The following is an 18,426-nucleotide window of genomic DNA, read 5'->3' on the forward strand; positions in this document are numbered from 1 at the left end:
TATTAGTCTATTTCTTTAAATAATAAACATTTTTAAGTTTTAAAAAGATTAACAGGGCTTCCCTGGTGGCGCAGTGGTTGAGAGTCCGCCTGCCGATGCAGGGGACACGGGTTCGTGCCCCGGTCCGGGAAGATCCCACATGCCGCGGAGCGGCTGGGCCCGAGAGCCATGGCTGCTGAGCCTGCGCGTCCGGAGCCTGTGCTCCGCTGCGGGAGAGGCTCGCTGCCGGAAAAAAAAAAAAAAAAATTAACACTTGGTTGCCAGGGGAAGGGGGTGGGGGAAGGAGGGATGAATAGGCAGAGCACAGAGGGTTTTAGGGCAGTGAAGCTACTCTGTATGATACTATAATGGTGGATACATGTCATTATACATTTAACCAAACCCATAGGATATACAAAGCCAAGGATGAACCCTAATGTAAACTGTGGACTTTGGGTGGTAATGATGTGTCAGTGTTGGTTCATCGACTGTAACAAATGCACCACTGTGATGGGGGATGTGGATAATGGGGAGGCTGTGCATGTGTTGGGGCAGGGGGCATATGGGAAATCTCTGTATCTTCTGCTCAGTGTTGCTGTGCATCTAAAACTGTTCTAAAAAATAAAGTCTATTTTAAAAAGAAAAGAAAAAAAAAGAACGGCAGAGTTTAAAGTATTCTGGTTCCAAAAGGCTAATGACAACAAGAACTTACTAGGCCAACTGGTGACTGACTAAATGAGACAAATGACACCTGTTAGGAACAGGGCTGCGTTCAAAGCACACAGACAAATTTAGCTGACAGGCGCCTTGGTTGGCATCTTGGAAAACGTCAAGATCTGAACGAGCCATCAGAAATGAAATCTTTTAAATGTCTTAGTGATGGCTCCTGCAAAATTATGAATAATGTGGCACTGTATACATAAGTAAAATGAATTTAATTCTGAAAAGATACCAACAGTTTGTTAGAAAGGCCTTGCTACCTAGTATAAATGTTAATAGGAAGCCTCAGAAGGACTGCTCTGTAATATTTTAGTTTCTCAACCCTGAAGATGCCCCCCACCCTGATTCAGATTCTTCAGCTGTATAACTGGCCCACTGTTATTTAATCTATCCACATTCAAAAATATGAGATCTTTGTAAATCAATCCCTCTCCCCACGAACACCAGGGGCTGCTCAGCTATCTATCAGAACCACCATTCTTTTGGACTTATGCCCAAACTGTGTCTTCTGGCATCAAATCATTTACATGACACAAGATGATGTTGCAATATTTTTCCTGTGGAAAGGGCCCTGAGGAGCTAGGAGTCAGCAGAAATGGGAATTTAAGCTGTGTGACCATAGGCAAGTCAGTCTTTCTAGGTTTCAAATTTCCTCACCTGAGGTCCCTTCTACACCAAAATTCTACAATTCTAAGTCTTTAGGTTAGACATAGTCTGACTGCAGGCAGAAGTCTCTAGTTATCCCCATACCTTGAAATGGACAACTGGCATCTCAAATGTGTGAGAGAGGGAGGGAAAAGGCATGGCTCACTCAGCTGGAATGGCCCTCTTTTGATATCCCATGGTGTTTTTTTGGATGGGAAAGGGGTACTGGCACAAGCCACTGGAGTTAAAACCTGAGTGGCTAATAGTAAAGCCGCTCTCTTCTACCCCTAAGGAGTTTACAACCAGGATTCTCCTGTGTGTTCTCACCCCCATTCCCTCAACACACACCTCAGGCCCCCACTTCCCAGTCAACATGTCTTGGGGACCATCACTACTTCTAATAGATCCTTAACACCAAAAATATGGGGGGGGGAGGGCCTGTTCTAAGTATAGTAGATATCAACCCATCTTTTGTCAATAAAATATAATTAACCCTTAACCACGAGCATCTCCCGATCTTTTGAACATTTCTTATTGCTATCCCTGCCCATATACAGAAACCTATTTATTCATTTTCAAATGATCTATTAAATTCGTTTGATGCTTTGAGCTATTTCAGTTAACTACCAAACAAAGCACACCTTCTGGGAGAAGGTAGGGAGACATATTGGCAGATTGGCTGTCCTAGTCAAAGTCAAGTAGTCAAAATGTACGAGCCTCCAAAGGTTCATTCTTTACTCTGCTAATTCAAATAGGATCTTAACTATTCATTACTAAATAGGCTTCTGTCAAAGTGTGCTGACACTCATTAGTCTGACATGGGTCTGTCTAAATGATTCTCTGTGTGGCCATTTGCAAATGGATAGGATTCTGAAAGAGCCTTATTAGCACAGTGATTCCATTATCCCCATCTAACTGGCAAAGTGTGAAATTAGTTGCTGTCAGGTTACCCGGTGTTGGTAGAGTTCCTGCTGGTGGTTTTGTGCCATTATAGAGAGGGTTACAGTCTGACCTACTAAATATGTAAATACTGCTTCTACCAGATTCACCCTGCCGGAAACCCAATAATTGTCCATCTTGAGAAGTGATGAATATAACTCAATATTCTGGGTTTTTTCTCTAAAGAGTGAATTCTAAGAAGCATCATCCAAAATGAATTTTCTTCTTTAGAAACAAATTGTGGATAATTATCTAAACTTGTATGAAAAACAGCTTTTCCAGTTCATATCACGGTTGAGTATCACATACGAAATTTAACTGTCATGTGATATTTAACTGTTCATTGATCCTCCATATAACTCTTCAACTGTCTTCTCCAATAAAGATGTCTGATGGAAAATCACAAAAACCCCAATGGGAAACCTGTTCTTTCCGGGTCAACTATCACTGACGTTTCCAGACTACAGTTTTTTGGTCAATTAGTATACCATCATTCTTATAGATATGTTGGAATTAAAGGTAAATCTGGATTTTAAAATTTTACTGCATTTAACATGTTTTCTCTAAAGTTTTTGAACCAAAACACTCAGTAGTTAGAGACTTTGGGTTAAACTTTGTTTCATGATCACTTCATTCTAAGAAAGAAGTTTCAACCGGTAATACTCTACATTGAAATGCACTCTGATATTTATTCTCATCTCACTCCCTTCCTCAGTGGACATTTTGCTGATTAAGTAACTGAGAAGGAAAGAGGAGACATTCCTTATTGTAGAAGGAGAGAAAGGAACTAGGGGCCAGTTCTGCCATTTAACGCCAAAACAGGAGGCCTTAGAAGAGGGGCTAGAAGGGTGAGAACCTAGTCATAGGCAGCGTGCCAGTAATTCACACCTCCTTCTCTGATTTTACCACTAAGAAATGCTTCTGTATTGGATTTTTTACATTTGGGTATAAGTCTGGTATTTTATCACAAAGAAATTTGTATCACTCACATTCTTTAATTTCACCTTTCAGTCTTTTCTCCTGATGGTTTATACTATGAGCTAAACAGAATGTCACATAATAAATTGGACTTCAGAGAACATCATGCTATATAAATGCTTAAACGATACCACTGTTTAACTATTGTTACATTAAGGCTCCAGGGAACTATGATGACTTACAGAGATGGCTCAGCTAAGTTTCAACAATCGGTCTCTATAATTTTGCTGTCAGTCTTCAAGAAATTGCCTACATTGAAAGATAGCTTAATTTTTTTTAAATGTAAAATGTAAAAGGGTTCACATGACCAAAGCTTCATGGTGTGGATTTTCTTACTGATCCTAGTATTTCAAAGAAATAATGATGGTAAAGATTGGAGCCCTTGATTCTCTCTATGATATAGAAGTTTTCAAATGAGAAAAGGCAGCCTTAAAACTCAGACATCCTTTTTCTGGAAATAGGGATGTGAGAATTTTTGTCTTACCACATATGGATCACAAAACATTAGTTTTTCAGTTTACCTTTATCAGTCATGATATATACAAGAAAAACATTTATACACTGTTATAAAACAGAAACTAACACACCATTGTAAAGCAATTATACCCCAATAAAGATGTTAAAAAAAAAAAACATTTATAGAAACACAAAAACTCCTTTAAACTACTACATTGAACAAAGGTGAACAAAACCATACAGAAAAAGTAACATCCACAAAAATGAAAATTAACATTAAACATCAATACTTACACAACAAAGGGGACTGTTCGCATAACAAAGGTAACAAAGAGTCACACAGAAAGACAAAAGCATCAACTATCAAAATACTACTTTGTCTCAATACCTCCTTCTCTTTTGGCCTGGGAGGTCACCAGGCCCTAAGCATCTAGTTTATTTTTTCCTCCCTGCTCTCTCATGCTTCCATCCTTTTCACACTGGGGTACCAGTGCAGGAGTCTCCTGGATGTGGCTAGCCGCGCAGCAGCTCCTAAGGCAGCAGTGGCTGTGCTTCGAGGAATGTAGAGCTTCTGAGAAATCTGGTGCTCAGGAGACAAAATCAAAGACAGCTGGTCCATGGCTCCCTGACTCTTATCTTTGAACACTGTAATAGCATGGCTACTAGAAAAATCTTCATTCTCTAGGCTCTCTGGAGAGCTTTCCACTGAAAAAGAAAGAAAACACAGGTCTTTTCAAGAGGTTCTCACACTCTCCCATTCTAGATCTTTACTAACGTGTGTTACAACCATCTTCTGGTTAGGTGGTGCCAATTACCAACGGCAAATCAGAGAGAAAGAGACTCAGAAACCAGTCAAAAAATGGAAAGGAGATGAGGATGGGGGATCATGCACTGAGATAAAATAAATCTTGTCAGGATGAGGGCAAAGAAGAGAGGAAAAAATATCTACTTGTGAATAAGGAAGGGAAGATCTCTTTCTAGGACATCAAAAAAATAAATTGTATATAATTCCAATTCCAGGGAAGAATCCTTAAGCTCCCTTACTTCCTCCTCTCAGCAGTGAGCAAAATGGTGTCCCACGGGCCTTCTCTATTGCAAAAGTGGTCCCAATTCCAAGTCTGCCAACATAAAAACAAAACTGACCAAACTGACCATAAAAATGAAAATTAACATTAATTAACATTAACTGTGTTTGCTAAGAAATTCCAAAAGCCAATTATTAGCCACAAAAAGAATTCCTTGGGAATTAGTTTAACTAAGAAGAAATAATCTTTTCAATGGAATAAACTGCTGGGAACTCCATGCTGAGAGTTCTTAATAGCCACGGAAGTGGATACTAGCATCCTCACATGTGTACTCTAGACCAGGGCTACTGAAGGAGCTGGTCTATGAATTGTTTGAACCTGCCTGCAGTGAGAGAAGGAGCTTTTGCCAACATATAAACCAACACACTGCTTCCTTCAAGAAAGTCCTCCTTTAGGAAAAAAAAAAACTAGGGGAGCTAAACAATGTGCTATTGTGTTGTCCATCATCACAAATGCTTCACAGACTAGTACCGGTATGCTGACTACATTCTGAAAAGCACCGCTCTAGACCTTAAAATTACAGATTTCAAAAATTCAGAAAAATATCAGGCATAATCCAATATCTTATTATGCATCTTTAGCATCTAGCAGCAGTAGCATGTGGTACACGTGCCATATAGTTATGATAAATTAAATTAAGGAGAATTTTACAGGGTATTCTAAAAAGTAAAATTCTGACCGCAAGACTATAATTAATGCCCACTAGAGTGGAAAAGAGACAGTGAGTTCTAGTGAAGTAATGGGGCTTTACAGGAAGTCGTTGGTGAGCTCAGATTTTAAAAGGTATAAAAACATGAAAGCAGGGACACACGATGAAAGAATTTAAAAGAGTAGCAAAACTTCTGCTTCCAGACATGATGCTAATTAAACAGGGATTGAAAAATAATCTCTCCTGCTTTAAACAACTGAAAAACTGGACAAAGTATATAAAACAACAGCTTTCAGACACTGAACAACAAGCTCAGAGGACAGTGCTCCCTGAGAGACGGGAAACAAAGTGAGCCCTACAAGTGCCTGAGCTCACTGTCAAAATAAAGCCCAGGCTGCAGTACAGGGAGGGAGAGTCCACATTGAGCCTGGAGGTCTCCCTGTGCTGAGAAGACAGAGTTTGGAATTCATGGAGGCCAGGTGTCCGGAATTCGTGGGGGAAAAGTACAAGTGAAGAGGCAGCTGCAGAGAGAGAAGAAGCCGGAGACCTGCAGAGGTCGCTTTGAGTCTTAGGCTAGGTAGCGATCTGGCTCACGTATGTGAGGGGACCACCAAGGCCAGGGAGAAAACCTACCTGAAAGGAGTAGGCAGAACAAACACTAGGCATTTTACACTGGGGCAAAATAGTTTGTGTTCCCACCAGCTACAGTGTAAAGACATCCTAACACATAGGGCATCAAGTCCCATCAATACCCTCAGAAAGGTACTGCCTAGCAGGGCCAACAGACTTAAGGCTTTTCTAAATCAGCCTAATGAAACCTAACTAAACACAGAAATAATCAAAGCAATTTCAGGTAATTTAATTACATTCCTACCCCCCCCCCAATAAATTACACATAGACAGCAGGGAGGGAGGGAAGGAAGGAAGAAGGAAGGGAGGGAGGGAGGGAGGAAGGAAGAAAAAGAGATTCAGCCAACCATATATAATTCAGCATCTCCCATCCAATAAAAAATTACCAGATACACAAAGAAGCAGAAAAATGTGACTTGTAATTAGGAGAAAAACCAATCAGTAGGAGCCAATTCAGAAATGACAGATGACAGAATGCAGAAATGATACATATGCTAGAATCACAAGACAAGGGTATTACACTAGCTGTCATAAGAACACTCCAAGTATTCAAGAAGTGAATGATGAGTATGCTGAAGAGAAAGATGGAAGATAGAAGACAGACCCAAACCAAACCCTAGAGATTATAAATTGAACTTCTGAGATGAAAAATGTACTGGATGGGAAAAGAACATATTAAACACTGAACAAGAAAAGGTTATATTATAGATCAGAAGACTCAATATTGTTAACATGGCACTTCTCCCCAACTTGATCTAGAGATTAAAAAAAAAAATCCCAATAAAACTTTTAGCAGGCTTTCAGTAGAAATTAAACTAATCCTAAAATTCATATGGAATATGACCTAGAATAGCCAAAACAATTTGAAAAAGAAGAACAAATTTATATGATTTCAAGACTTATTATAAAGCCACAAAAATCAAGACAGTGGTATAAAGGCAGACGTAATAGTAATAGAACAGAATGAAAGTCCAGAAATAGATCCTCACATATACAACTTAATTGGCTTTTGGCAAAGACATCAAGGCCGTTTAATGGAGAAAGGACAGTCTTTTCAATAAATCATGCTGAAACAGCTGAATAATTATATGTAATCAAAATAAACATTGATCCTTACATCATACCATACACAAAAATTAACAAACTGGATCACAGACCTAATGCAGGACCTAAAACTATAGAACTTTTATAAGAAAATGTAAGAGAAAGTCTTAGTTACTTGAGTTAGGAAAGATTTCTAAATAGGACACAAAAAGTTCAAACTATAATAAAGGAAAAAAAAACAACAAATCTGATTTCATCAAAAGGAAAACTTTTGCTCTTCCAAGGATGCTGTTATGGAAATGAAAAGGCAAGCCACATACCTGAAATATTTGCAACAGATGAATCTCACAAAGGTTTTGTATCCAGAATAAAGAATTTTTACAAATCAATAAAAAGAAGATAATCCAACAAAAATGCACAAATACTTGAACAGGTAATTCACTAAAGAAGATATACAGATGGTACATAAACACATGAAAACATAGTCAACATCACTGGCAAATAGGGAAATGTAAATTAAAACCACAATAAGATACCACCACACACCCACTAGAATGGTAAAATTTTAAAAGACTGGCAATACAATATGTTGCCAAGAAGATGAAGCAATCAGAACGTATGTATATCGCTGGTGTGAATTACCAAATGGTTCAGCCACTTTGGAAAACATTTTAGCAGTTCTTAAAAAGTTAAACAGGGGCTTCCCTGGTGGTGCAGTGGTTAAGAATCCGCCTGCCAATGCAGGGGACACAGGTTCCATCCCTGGTCCGGGAAGATCCCACGTGCCGCAGAGTAACTAAGCCCATGCACCACAACTACTGAGCCTGAGCTCAAGAGCCCGCGAGCCACAACTACTGAGCCCGTGTGCCACAACTACTGAAGCCCGCACACTTACAGACCATGCTCCGCAACAAGAGAAGCCACTGCAATGAGAAGCCCGTGCACTGCAACGAAGAGTAGCCCCCACTCGCTGCAACTAGAGAAAGCCCACGCACAGCAACAAAGACCCAACGCAGCCAAAAATAAATAAATAGATTTATTAAAAGAAAAAAAAGTTAAACATGCAGTTAGCATATGACCCAGCAATTCCACTCCAAGGTACTTGCTGAATAGAAATAAAAAACATACGTCTACACAAAGAGCTGTATGTGAACACTCACAGCAGCTTTATTCATAATGGCCCAAATCTGGAAACAATCCAGATGTCTGTCATCTGGTGAACAGATAAACAAATTGTGGTATTTCCATACAACTGGGTACTACTCAACAATGAATAGGAACAAACTTTAGCAACAACATAAATGAATCTCTAAAAATCACACTAAATGAAAGAAATCAGACATAAAAACTACATACTGTATGACTCCCTTTATATGAAATTCTAGAAAAGGAAAAGTAACATGCCAGAAGCCAGAAAGGAGGCGGAGGGAATGACTGCAAAGGGATATGAGGAAGCCTTTTAGACTAGCGGAAATATTCTATTATCATGACTGTGGTGCTTATTACAAGACTGTACACATTTGTCAGAACTCATAGCATTGTACACTTAAAAACTGGCAAGTTTTACTGTGCATAAACCTGACCCTGCCACCCCACAAATTGCAGAAAAAAAAGAAGAGTGGCAAAGTGAAAGGGAACAATTGGAGGAGTTCAGACAAATGCTAACATCAGCAATTTTTCAAGTCATGTTCTGAAAAGATAAATGAAGGTTTTTAACAACATGGCAAACCATTGCATTTGTCAACTGTATGTCAACCTACCTGAACCAGAGTGTTTTTGTGAGGAATCGACCACTGCAGGAGTTGAGTTGAGTGCTGCTGTGGACAGCTGAATTTGCTTTGGACAAGTCTCAATGCTGCTAGGCTCAAACTGGCCACCTTCTGCTGACTGCTGTGACTGGATAAGAGAGATGTAGAACTCCTCCAATTCGGGCAATGTGGGAGAATCTGAGGAACTCTTTAAGTTTGGTTGCTACAGAATGGGGAAAACGGGGCAAAAGCATGAAAAGTAACTGTTAGTTCAACAGTAAGAATTAAGTCTATTTTGTTTCCTTACTTATATACAATAGAATATTTTCATATCATAATTAATAAATAAAACTCCCCACTTTTAAAAATCTAGATACTCTCTGGAAAACAAGTCCTTCTCTAACTTAGTGACCATTAATTCAAGAAGCATGTATTGAATGCATATTATGAGCAAACATGGTACTGAGGGCTGCCAAGGAAGAACGGCAGGAAATGAGAGAAATAACATTCACTGAGCACTCATTGTCAGGCACAATGTTAGGTTCTTGGCATGTGTTTCTTCAATGAAACATCAGAACGTTTTTCTAGGTTAGGTGTTGTTACATCTTCTTTATTACCGCTTCCTTTACTTAGCATAATGCTTTTTTACAAGAGGCTTACCAAGTTATCCAATGTCAACCAGTAAGCGACAAGGCAGAGAGATGAACTCAGGCTAGCCCATGTTCTCTCTGCTCCATCACACCGCCTCCCAGTAAATACGATCCCTGTCCCTAAGGAGCTCACAGTCCTCGGCTAGGGAAACAGTACACGTGCTGCAGGTGGCCACGAAGAAGGCATTAACTGCATTCCACAGCATCAAAAACATGTTAGGAGAACACAAAGGACTTAAAGGAGGGCTCCTCAGAAGAAGTGACAAAATGGAGTACTAAGAATCAGGGTTTGAGAGGAAAAGATGAACTTCCCAAACAAAGCCTCGATTTGGGCTAAAGCGAATGAAGTGCCAAATTGTAATCCATAGATCCTATATCCTACCACAGAGCCGCTGCCGAAATAGCTACAGTTTACAGTGACTCAGAGAATTTGTCTTCTGTGATGCTAACTAACTGGCACTGACGATTAAGTGGGCCCCGTCAGGACCAGGCCGTAATGAACCGACCTAAGTGGCTTACAGCCTGGGATCTGCCCAGGGTAAACTGAAACAAAATTTATACAAACAGAAAAGGTAGCTTTGTGTGTTCTTTAGGCTGTGGAGTAGACATTTAATATCAGCTGGCATTCCTTTTGCATTCCTTTTTGCTTCCATTAGGAAACACCTTGTTCATTTTCAAACATGGCTGGCATGGATGTGACTGATATATAATTATGTCATATACAAATGGCTGTGCCCCTTTATCTGGCAGCAAAAATGAAAACTCTAAAAGTCCACATAGCTATCCTGCCATACAATATGCTCCTTCAGGAGAGCAAAGAGCTGGATTCAAATTTTTGCTTAATTTATGCAACTTCATGTACGTGCTTTAGCTACCCTCTAAGTTTATTCTCACTGAAAATGAGGTTCTTTCAATAAAGCTTCAGTGATAATTAAGTAAATATTAATATGGCAAACTTTTAGAGCTGGAAAGATCATTAATCCAAATCAGTCCTTGTAGATGGATAAACTAAGGCCCCAAAAGCCAACTTGTTCAAACTTGTGGTAAAGACTACGCCACAGATGACAGAACTCCCAGACAGGTGTTTTTTACACTAAGCCCTGCTGCCTATTTTCAGTAGTTTAACAAAATCAAAATCAGAAACAGTTTTTTTAAAAGCTGTATCTTTTTTTCTTTCCTGATAAATATGATTTTGAAGAAAGACAAATTGTTAAAACATATTTAAATGCATTCTGACAGCTTTTCACACTGGAAAAAAAGAACCTAGGTGAATGCCTTCTAAATGTGTATGCCAGTACTGAAAGCAAGTACCTGTGGTCAACTTAAGCACTTAATTGAAAAGAGTCTCTTCCTCTAAACAGTGGTTTAGGGTGCTGCTGCTCAAAATGTGATTCACCATCAAGCAGCTTCAGCATCACCTGGAAGCTTGTAAGACAGGGAGAACCTCAGTCCCCATACCAGATCTGCTCAATCAGAATCTGCATTTTCACAAGATTCTCAGGTGATCTGTATGAACATTATAGTTTGAGAAGTATTGCTCTACCAGATTTATCCCTCTGTAGTTATCAACTACTGACTCCCTCGTAGTTGTCTGAAAATATACCTTTATGGAACTAGAGGTTAGTGGCAGATTTTCAAGAAACATGTTCATGATTTCTGAAACATTAACTTATGCAATCAAAAGCATAGCCCCAAACCACAATAACATACAACTTCATGCCCACTAGGATGGCTATAATTTTTTTTTTTTTTTTTTTGGCGGTACGCGGGCCTCTCACTGCTGTGGCCTCTCCCCCTGCGGAGCACAGGCTCCGGACGCGCAGGCTCAGCGGCCATAGCTCACAGGCCCAGCCACTCCGCGGCATGTGGGATCCTCCTGGACCGGGGCACGAACCTGCGTCCCCTGCATCGGCAGGCGGACTCTCAACCACTGCGCCACCAGGGAAGCCCCCTATAATTTTTAAAACTAGATAATAGCAAGTGTTGGCAAAGATGTGGACAAATTGGAACACTCTTATATTGCTGGTGGGAATGTAAAATGTTGCAACTGCTTGGAAAAGTCTGGCAATTCCTCAAAACACTAAACACAGAGTTACCATAGGACCCAGCCATTCAACTCTTAGGTATATACCTAAGAAAACTGAAAACGTATGTCCACATAAACACACATACACAAATGTCACAGCAGCACTATTCATAATAGCAGAAAAACAGAAACAACTCAAATGTCCATCAGCTGACACATGGATAAACAAAACGTGGCCTATCCATACAATGGATTATTCAGCCACAAAAAGAAGTAAAGTACTGATACATGATACAACATGATGAACCTTGAGAACATTACGCTAAGAAGCCAGACACAAAAGGCCACACACTGTATTGATTCCAATTATATGAAATGTCCTGAAGAATAAGTAAATCAACAGAGAAAGTAAGATGAGTGGTTGCCTGGGGGGAAGAGGGTTGGGGAGTTTGGGTGGGGGTGACAGCTGAAGAATGTGTTTCTTTCTGAGATAATGAAAATGTTCTGAAATTCTTACGGTGATGATGGAGGCACAATATGCTAGTAAACTAGTGAATATACTAAAAGCCGTTGAATTGTACACTTTAAATGGGTGAACTGTATGGTATGTGTATTATATCTCAATTAAGTTGAGGAGACAGAGGATGGAGTCTGAGCCCCACGAGTGCGGAGGAGCGTTGACAAACTCCTCAGGCTTTCAGCTGAGATCTCCAAAGAATCATGCTTTAGGAGTAAGAGCCACATTCAAGGACTAGGGACAAAAGTGAAATACAGCAGTCCTCACCAAACCTAAACCAAGCCTCAATATGTGTGAAGGTGACTGGCTGGAATCTGCCAGCCACTAGACAACTGAACCCTCTTTGGAGAGGAAGCTATCTCATCCAGAGCCTCTCTAAATTCCATAATGTTCAACATTCAATTAAAAAGAACCATGAGGTATGCTCCACCTGTCTTTCCCCTCCCCTGAATGCCCAAAACAGGATCAAATGACAAGATCAAATGGAGAAAAAAGACAGTAAGAACACACTCAAAGGTAATTCAGATATTGAAATTATCTGCAAAAAACTTTAAAATAACTATGATTATTAACATGTTCAAGAAAATGGAAGTTACAGACAAAATTGAGGAAAATACAGAGAATTTAAACGGAGGACACACTCAAAGGTAATTCAGATAATTGAAATTATCTGCGAAAAACTTTAAAATAACTATGATTATTAACATGTTCAAGAAAATGGAAGTTACAGACAAAATTGAGGAAAATATGGAGAATTTAAACGGAGAACTGGAATCTATAAAAGAATCAAATGGACAACATTCTAGAACTGGAAAATAATATGTTTGAAATTAAGAGCTCAACGTGTGGGTTTAACAGCAGACTGGATCCTGTAGAAGACAGGACTAGTGCACTGGAATAATCAATATAAAACCTCCAAACAGAGGCATTGCAAAAGAAAAAAAGAGAGCGAACAAGAAAACAGAGCCCAAGTGGGACTCAGCCAAAAGTTCTAACATACGTAGAACTGAAATGCCAGCAGGAAAGGAGAGAGATAATGAGGCAGAAGCAGTGTTTGATTAGATAAATGGACCAGAATTTTCTAAAACTGATGAACAGTATCCATCTGCTGATTTAATAAGCTCAGTGATACATATGCAGAATAAATCCACATGAAATCACATCTAGATATATAATCATCAAAATGCTGAAAGCAAAAGAGAGAAAAATCTTAAAAGAAGCCAGAGGGGGAAAAAAAGACATACCTTCAAAGGAGCAATGGTAACTGACAACTGGCAATTCAACAGAAGCCAGAACATAAAGGAATGACATCTTCAAAGCATCGAAAGAAAACAGTGCCAACCTATCATTCAATACTTATGGAGAATATCCATCAAAAAGGAAGATTAAAGTCAGAAATATGGGAAATTAAACATCATCCTCCCGAACAACCAATGGGTCAAGAAAGATCAAAGGTAATTAGAAAATATTCTGAGACAGACAAAAATGAAAACACACAGTATACCAAAATTTATGGGATGCAGCAAAGGAAGAATTAAGAGGGATGTTTCTAGCAATAAAACATTAAAAACACATTAAAAAAGGAAGAAAGATCTCAAACAACTCAATTTTACACCTTAAGGAACTAAGAAAAGAAGAACAAACTAAGACCAAAGTTAGCAGAAGGAAATAGTAAAAATTAGAGCAGAAATAAATGAAATAGAGAAAAGAAAAAAATCAATGAAACTAAGAGTTGTTTTATATATTGAAAATATAAACAAAACTGAGAAACCTTTAGCTAGACTAATGAAGAAAAAAAGACTCAAATGATATCAGAAAAGAAAAAACATTACAACTAATGCCACAGAATTGAAAAGGATTTTAAGAGACCATTACAAACAACTGTACACAAACAAACTGGATAACCTGAAAGAAATGGATAAATTCTTAGAAACATACAGTCTTGCAAGACTGAATTAGGAAGGAATAGAAAATCTGAACAGACAGATTACTAGTAATGAAATTGAATCAGTGATCAAAAACCTCCCAACAAAGAAAAACACAAGATAAGATGGCTTCACTGGTAAAATTCTACCAAACATTTAAAGAATAATTAATACCAATTCTTCTCAAAGTCTTCCAAAAAACCGAACACTCCCCAACTCATTTTACAATGCCAGCATTACCCAGATACCAAAGGGATAGTGGTTTTTTTCCTGAAGGGGTGATGAAAATGTTCTAAAATGGATTATGCGGGTGGTTGCGCAAGTCTGTGTATACTAAAAGTTATTTGAATTGCATACTTTAAGTGAATTACATGGTATGTGAGTTATAGTTCAATAAAGCTATTATATATTAAAGAAAAACTACCTGAGAAACAAAATATGAAAGTTTATTTTATCCTAAAGCTAAATCTGTGCTTTAAGTAACCTACATTTCTGGAACAGACTGTTCTATGTAATGCAGCATACTTTTATCAATGATCTCATGCAAAGTAACCATATTCTGTAGAAAATATATCACTCAGAAGGTTCATCTTCCACAAATCTGCTTTTCAACAATTCTCCTAGACTTGAGTCCTTCATTTTCAATGGAATGCACAGAAGTACAGAGACCGTTAGCCAAATTTCACGATTCATACAAACAGTCCTGCTGTTTTCAGGATGGAGAAACACAAAACAAACGGATTTTGCTCCAGGGTTAGTGTTTTCTGCCAAAGCAACAGAAAGAAAAAAACTGGCCTAGATGATAGGACAGATACAGAACTTAAAATGTATGATTAAGTGAAAATACCTGTTTTCCCTATCCCTAATGTAGAGGCTTAATCAATCTTTTAATTCTAGTCTCAGAATTTTTTTCTGGAGAGATGAATAACTACAGTAAGTTAACTGAAATTTATTTTTAAATAAACATACATTTTTATGTATATGTACTGTACCAAATGCTAAGAGAGGGATCATTAACCAGAATTTTACTTTCTAAAAGTGAAAGTATTTCCTCATGAAAACTTGTAACAGTAACATTCGTTAGACATTTACATTTTGAATTCCGGTTGTGCCAGTATTTTTTTCTTGAGCACCCAGTCCTTCTGGTTTTTCAACTTCTACTTCCTTCCCACTCACAAGGCCTGAAGGCTGCCATGAATCATCCCATATAGCTTTGGGTGTAGAAAAACACCAATCCTATAGAGAAAAAAATTGCAACAATAAACTGAGACATAGTGCCATATGATCCAAATGGAGGATAACTTGGGCAAGGTAAAGGCAAAGAGGCAATGTATACTAAACAAGAAAAGATATTTATTAACTTTCTATATCAGTGTGAGTTTTCCCCCTTGCTTCACTGGTCCATGCTCAACACACTGAATTCCTCTGAATACACAGATCACATTAAAAAAACACAACTCTCTTTGTAGTATTTTCTTCAGTACTGTTTTCATGGTTAGATGATTTTCATGATCATCCAGTATTTAAATGGCACAAATAACAAGGGGCAACTTAAGTGTTGATAGTTCTTCTAAGAGCTGGTGGAAAATAAATTAAAATTCAAATATATAGGGCCCAATATTAGTAAATATACTCACTGCAGAGATCCAGACATAATATTACAAGGCAATGCAATAAAAATTAAATTAGGGAAAACTGTTTATTTCTAGATCCTAAGGCTGTGACTAGGTGCCAATGGTAAAACAAAAATCATAATGATTGATAGAATAGATAGCCACAATAAGTCCATGGTTTACTCTCCCCTGCTTCATCCTGCCCCCATCCCTAACACTACCATCTTTGGTGAGGGGGGTGGGTGGGGGTGGGAATACATTCTTCTGAATTATTGTCTGATTAATCCCCATGAAATGCAGAATGCATAGCTTTTTTGAGGCTTGGACAATTACATTAATACTTCCTTTTGCAGTAGTGATTTGCTTTATGTTTTCCCAGGGATCTAACCTTCTGTGGCATTTCTTTACATGATGAATATGGTTTCTTTCCATCAAGCCTTGAGGTAGGTAAGTGGGAGGCAGCATCACTTCCTTCTCCCATTCCAGCCTGCAAAGGTATCCAGTTCTCATCCCATATATCATCATCTATGGTTACTGACTCCAGGCATGGCATTCCAGTGGGAATCTCATCCTAGAATGTATCAGGTGACAAAACTTTAATTTATGATTCCTGTATGTATTTTGAAATTTAGGTTTAAAATTTTTCCTAACTCCAGGTAAAGATGGAAGTTTGAGTACATAATTTATTACTCTCTCTCCTGACACATCACCAAAATAAAATAATTTAAGGTATAAACTTAGGGTCAAAGAGAATGTAAAAGGAGAAAACATCACCTATGTTCTGGATACAGGAAATCAGACAACTGACAACTTATTATGCAGTCCTGAGAAAGTGGAATCCTGAGCTTGGAGCAGGAAAAACTGAGAGTCAACCCAAATTTATACCATAAATACTGCAAAAGTTCAGGAATTGCTCCTACAGAGTTTTTGGAATTGAGGGTGTAAAGTGGGAATGAAAACAAGAGCTCTCGTTAAAAGTCTGTGTAAGAAGCAGTTAGATCTCCAGGTACCCTCCCCTATTTAAAAAACCCAGGAAACTACACCTCTTCCTCCTGCTGGAAGACTAGAGGTCTTCTGGAGGGTAAAGCTGAGGACGGTGCAAATATATAATAAAAACAGTACAATTAAATGAAGGGTTGTTTTATACTGAATATAGAGCTCTGTCACTCTCTTTTTGATAGCAGGACAGAGATGAGAGTAAAGAATGCACAAACTTGAAGATAGATCCAATCTGATTATCCAGTCTGAACAACTGAGAAAAAAACTGGGAAAACAAACAAACATACATACAAAAATAGAGTCTCAGGGAACTATGGGACAATACCAAAAGGTTTAACATTTGTGTCGTCAAAGTCCAAGAAGAAGAAGAGAAAGAATGCAGTGCAGAAAAGTTATTTGAAGAAATATGTCTGAAAACTTCCCAAATTTGGTTTGGGAAGACACAGACCTACAGATTCGAAAAGCTTAGTAAAACTCAAACAGGATAAACTCAAAGAAATTCGTGCCTACATAGATTACGAACAACATGGTGAAAACTAAAGACAAACAAATATCCTGAATGAAGCCAAAGAAAAATTACACATTATTATAGTGGAACAACAATTTCAACACTGCACATCTTGTATCAGAAAACATGAAAGCTAGAAGGAAGTGAAATGGAATTTTTAAAGGGTTGAAAGAAAAGAACTGGCAACCTAGAATTCTACATCCAGCAAAAGCATCCTTTAAGAATGAAGATGAAATAAATACATTCTCAATGAAGAAAACAAAAATAATTTGTTTTCCACAGACTTGCCCTAAAAGAATCACTAAAGGGAGTTCTTTGAATAGAAAGGAGATGATACCAGAAGGAAACTTGGAATATCAGAAATAAAGGAAGAGCAACAGAAAAAGTAGATATCTGGGTAAATATAATAGACTATTCCCCTCTTGAATTTTTCAGAATGTTTGAAGATGGAAAGCAAAAAATATAACATTATAAATTCTCAATATACATAGTTATTATACATAGTAGAAAATAAAGAAGGTGGGAAGGGGTAAAGACCTATATGGTAGTAAGATACCTACATTCTACTTGAAGTGGTAAATATTGATTAAGTCCACTGTGAAAAGTCAAAGGTGTATATTGTAATTCCTAGAGTAATCAGTACAAAACCATACATATACAATGAAAATGTAATAAGTAAATTAAAATAGGCTACTAAAGAAGAATGCTAAATAATAAAAGAATACTACCAAAAAACAGTAATACTAAAAGAAGAAAGGAAGAGCAAAGGAATGAAAAGCTGGGGAAATGAATAGAAAAATAATAAAATGGTAGACCTAAAATCAAAACATATTGATAATTTTATTAAATGTAAATGAACTAAAAATACTAATTAAAATTCAGATTGTTGTGCCTGGACCTAACCCTTCCCACCTGCAGGCTGGAACCAGCCCTGGGACACCCAGAACCATGCAGCCAGCTGTGCTGGAAACCAGCTCCACCACCAGCAGACTGGCACCGCAGAACCAGACGACCCAGAACTTGGCCCAAGCCACCACACAAGGCAGAGCCTGGCAACCAACCAGGCTGAGAGCCAGCCTTGACTACCAGTGCACCCACAGTAGTGGGCCCAGTCACAACAGAAGGGCCCATGCAGCCCACATGGGGGCATCCCTATAGAATATAGCTCTGGTGACCAAAGGGGAGTGTGCTGCTGGGCCCCACATGACGTCTCCTATATAAGGCCACTTTCCAAGAGCAGGATATGGAACAAACTAACCCAATATTTAGATATAAACACAGAGAATTAGGCAAAATGAAAAAGAGGAATATGTTC

The 18,426-nt window shown here is 38.4% G+C and overlaps 1 protein-coding gene across 1 annotated transcript in view; it reads right to left on the reverse strand.

The window, feature by feature from the left end:
- Positions 1-3,574: 3,574 nt before the first annotated feature.
- The window catches only part of TDRD5 (tudor domain containing 5), a 91,136-nt gene continuing 76,284 nt past the window's right edge, over positions 3,575-18,426 (reverse strand). The window contains exons 14-17 of the mRNA XM_027086177.1: positions 15,993-16,175; positions 15,084-15,227; positions 8,886-9,096; positions 3,575-4,422 (exon numbers count right to left, since the gene is read on the reverse strand). Of these exons, the coding sequence (XP_026941978.1) occupies positions 4,175-4,422; positions 8,886-9,096; positions 15,084-15,227; positions 15,993-16,175 (786 nt within the window). The 3' untranslated portion in view covers positions 3,575-4,174. The remainder of the gene's footprint in view (positions 4,423-8,885; positions 9,097-15,083; positions 15,228-15,992; positions 16,176-18,426) is intronic.

This window comes from Aethalodelphis obliquidens, unplaced genomic scaffold (assembly GCF_003676395.1).
Source record: "Aethalodelphis obliquidens isolate GAN/ISIS:26980383/991018 unplaced genomic scaffold, ASM367639v1 scaffold55, whole genome shotgun sequence".
NCBI lineage: Eukaryota > Metazoa > Chordata > Mammalia > Artiodactyla > Delphinidae > Aethalodelphis > Aethalodelphis obliquidens.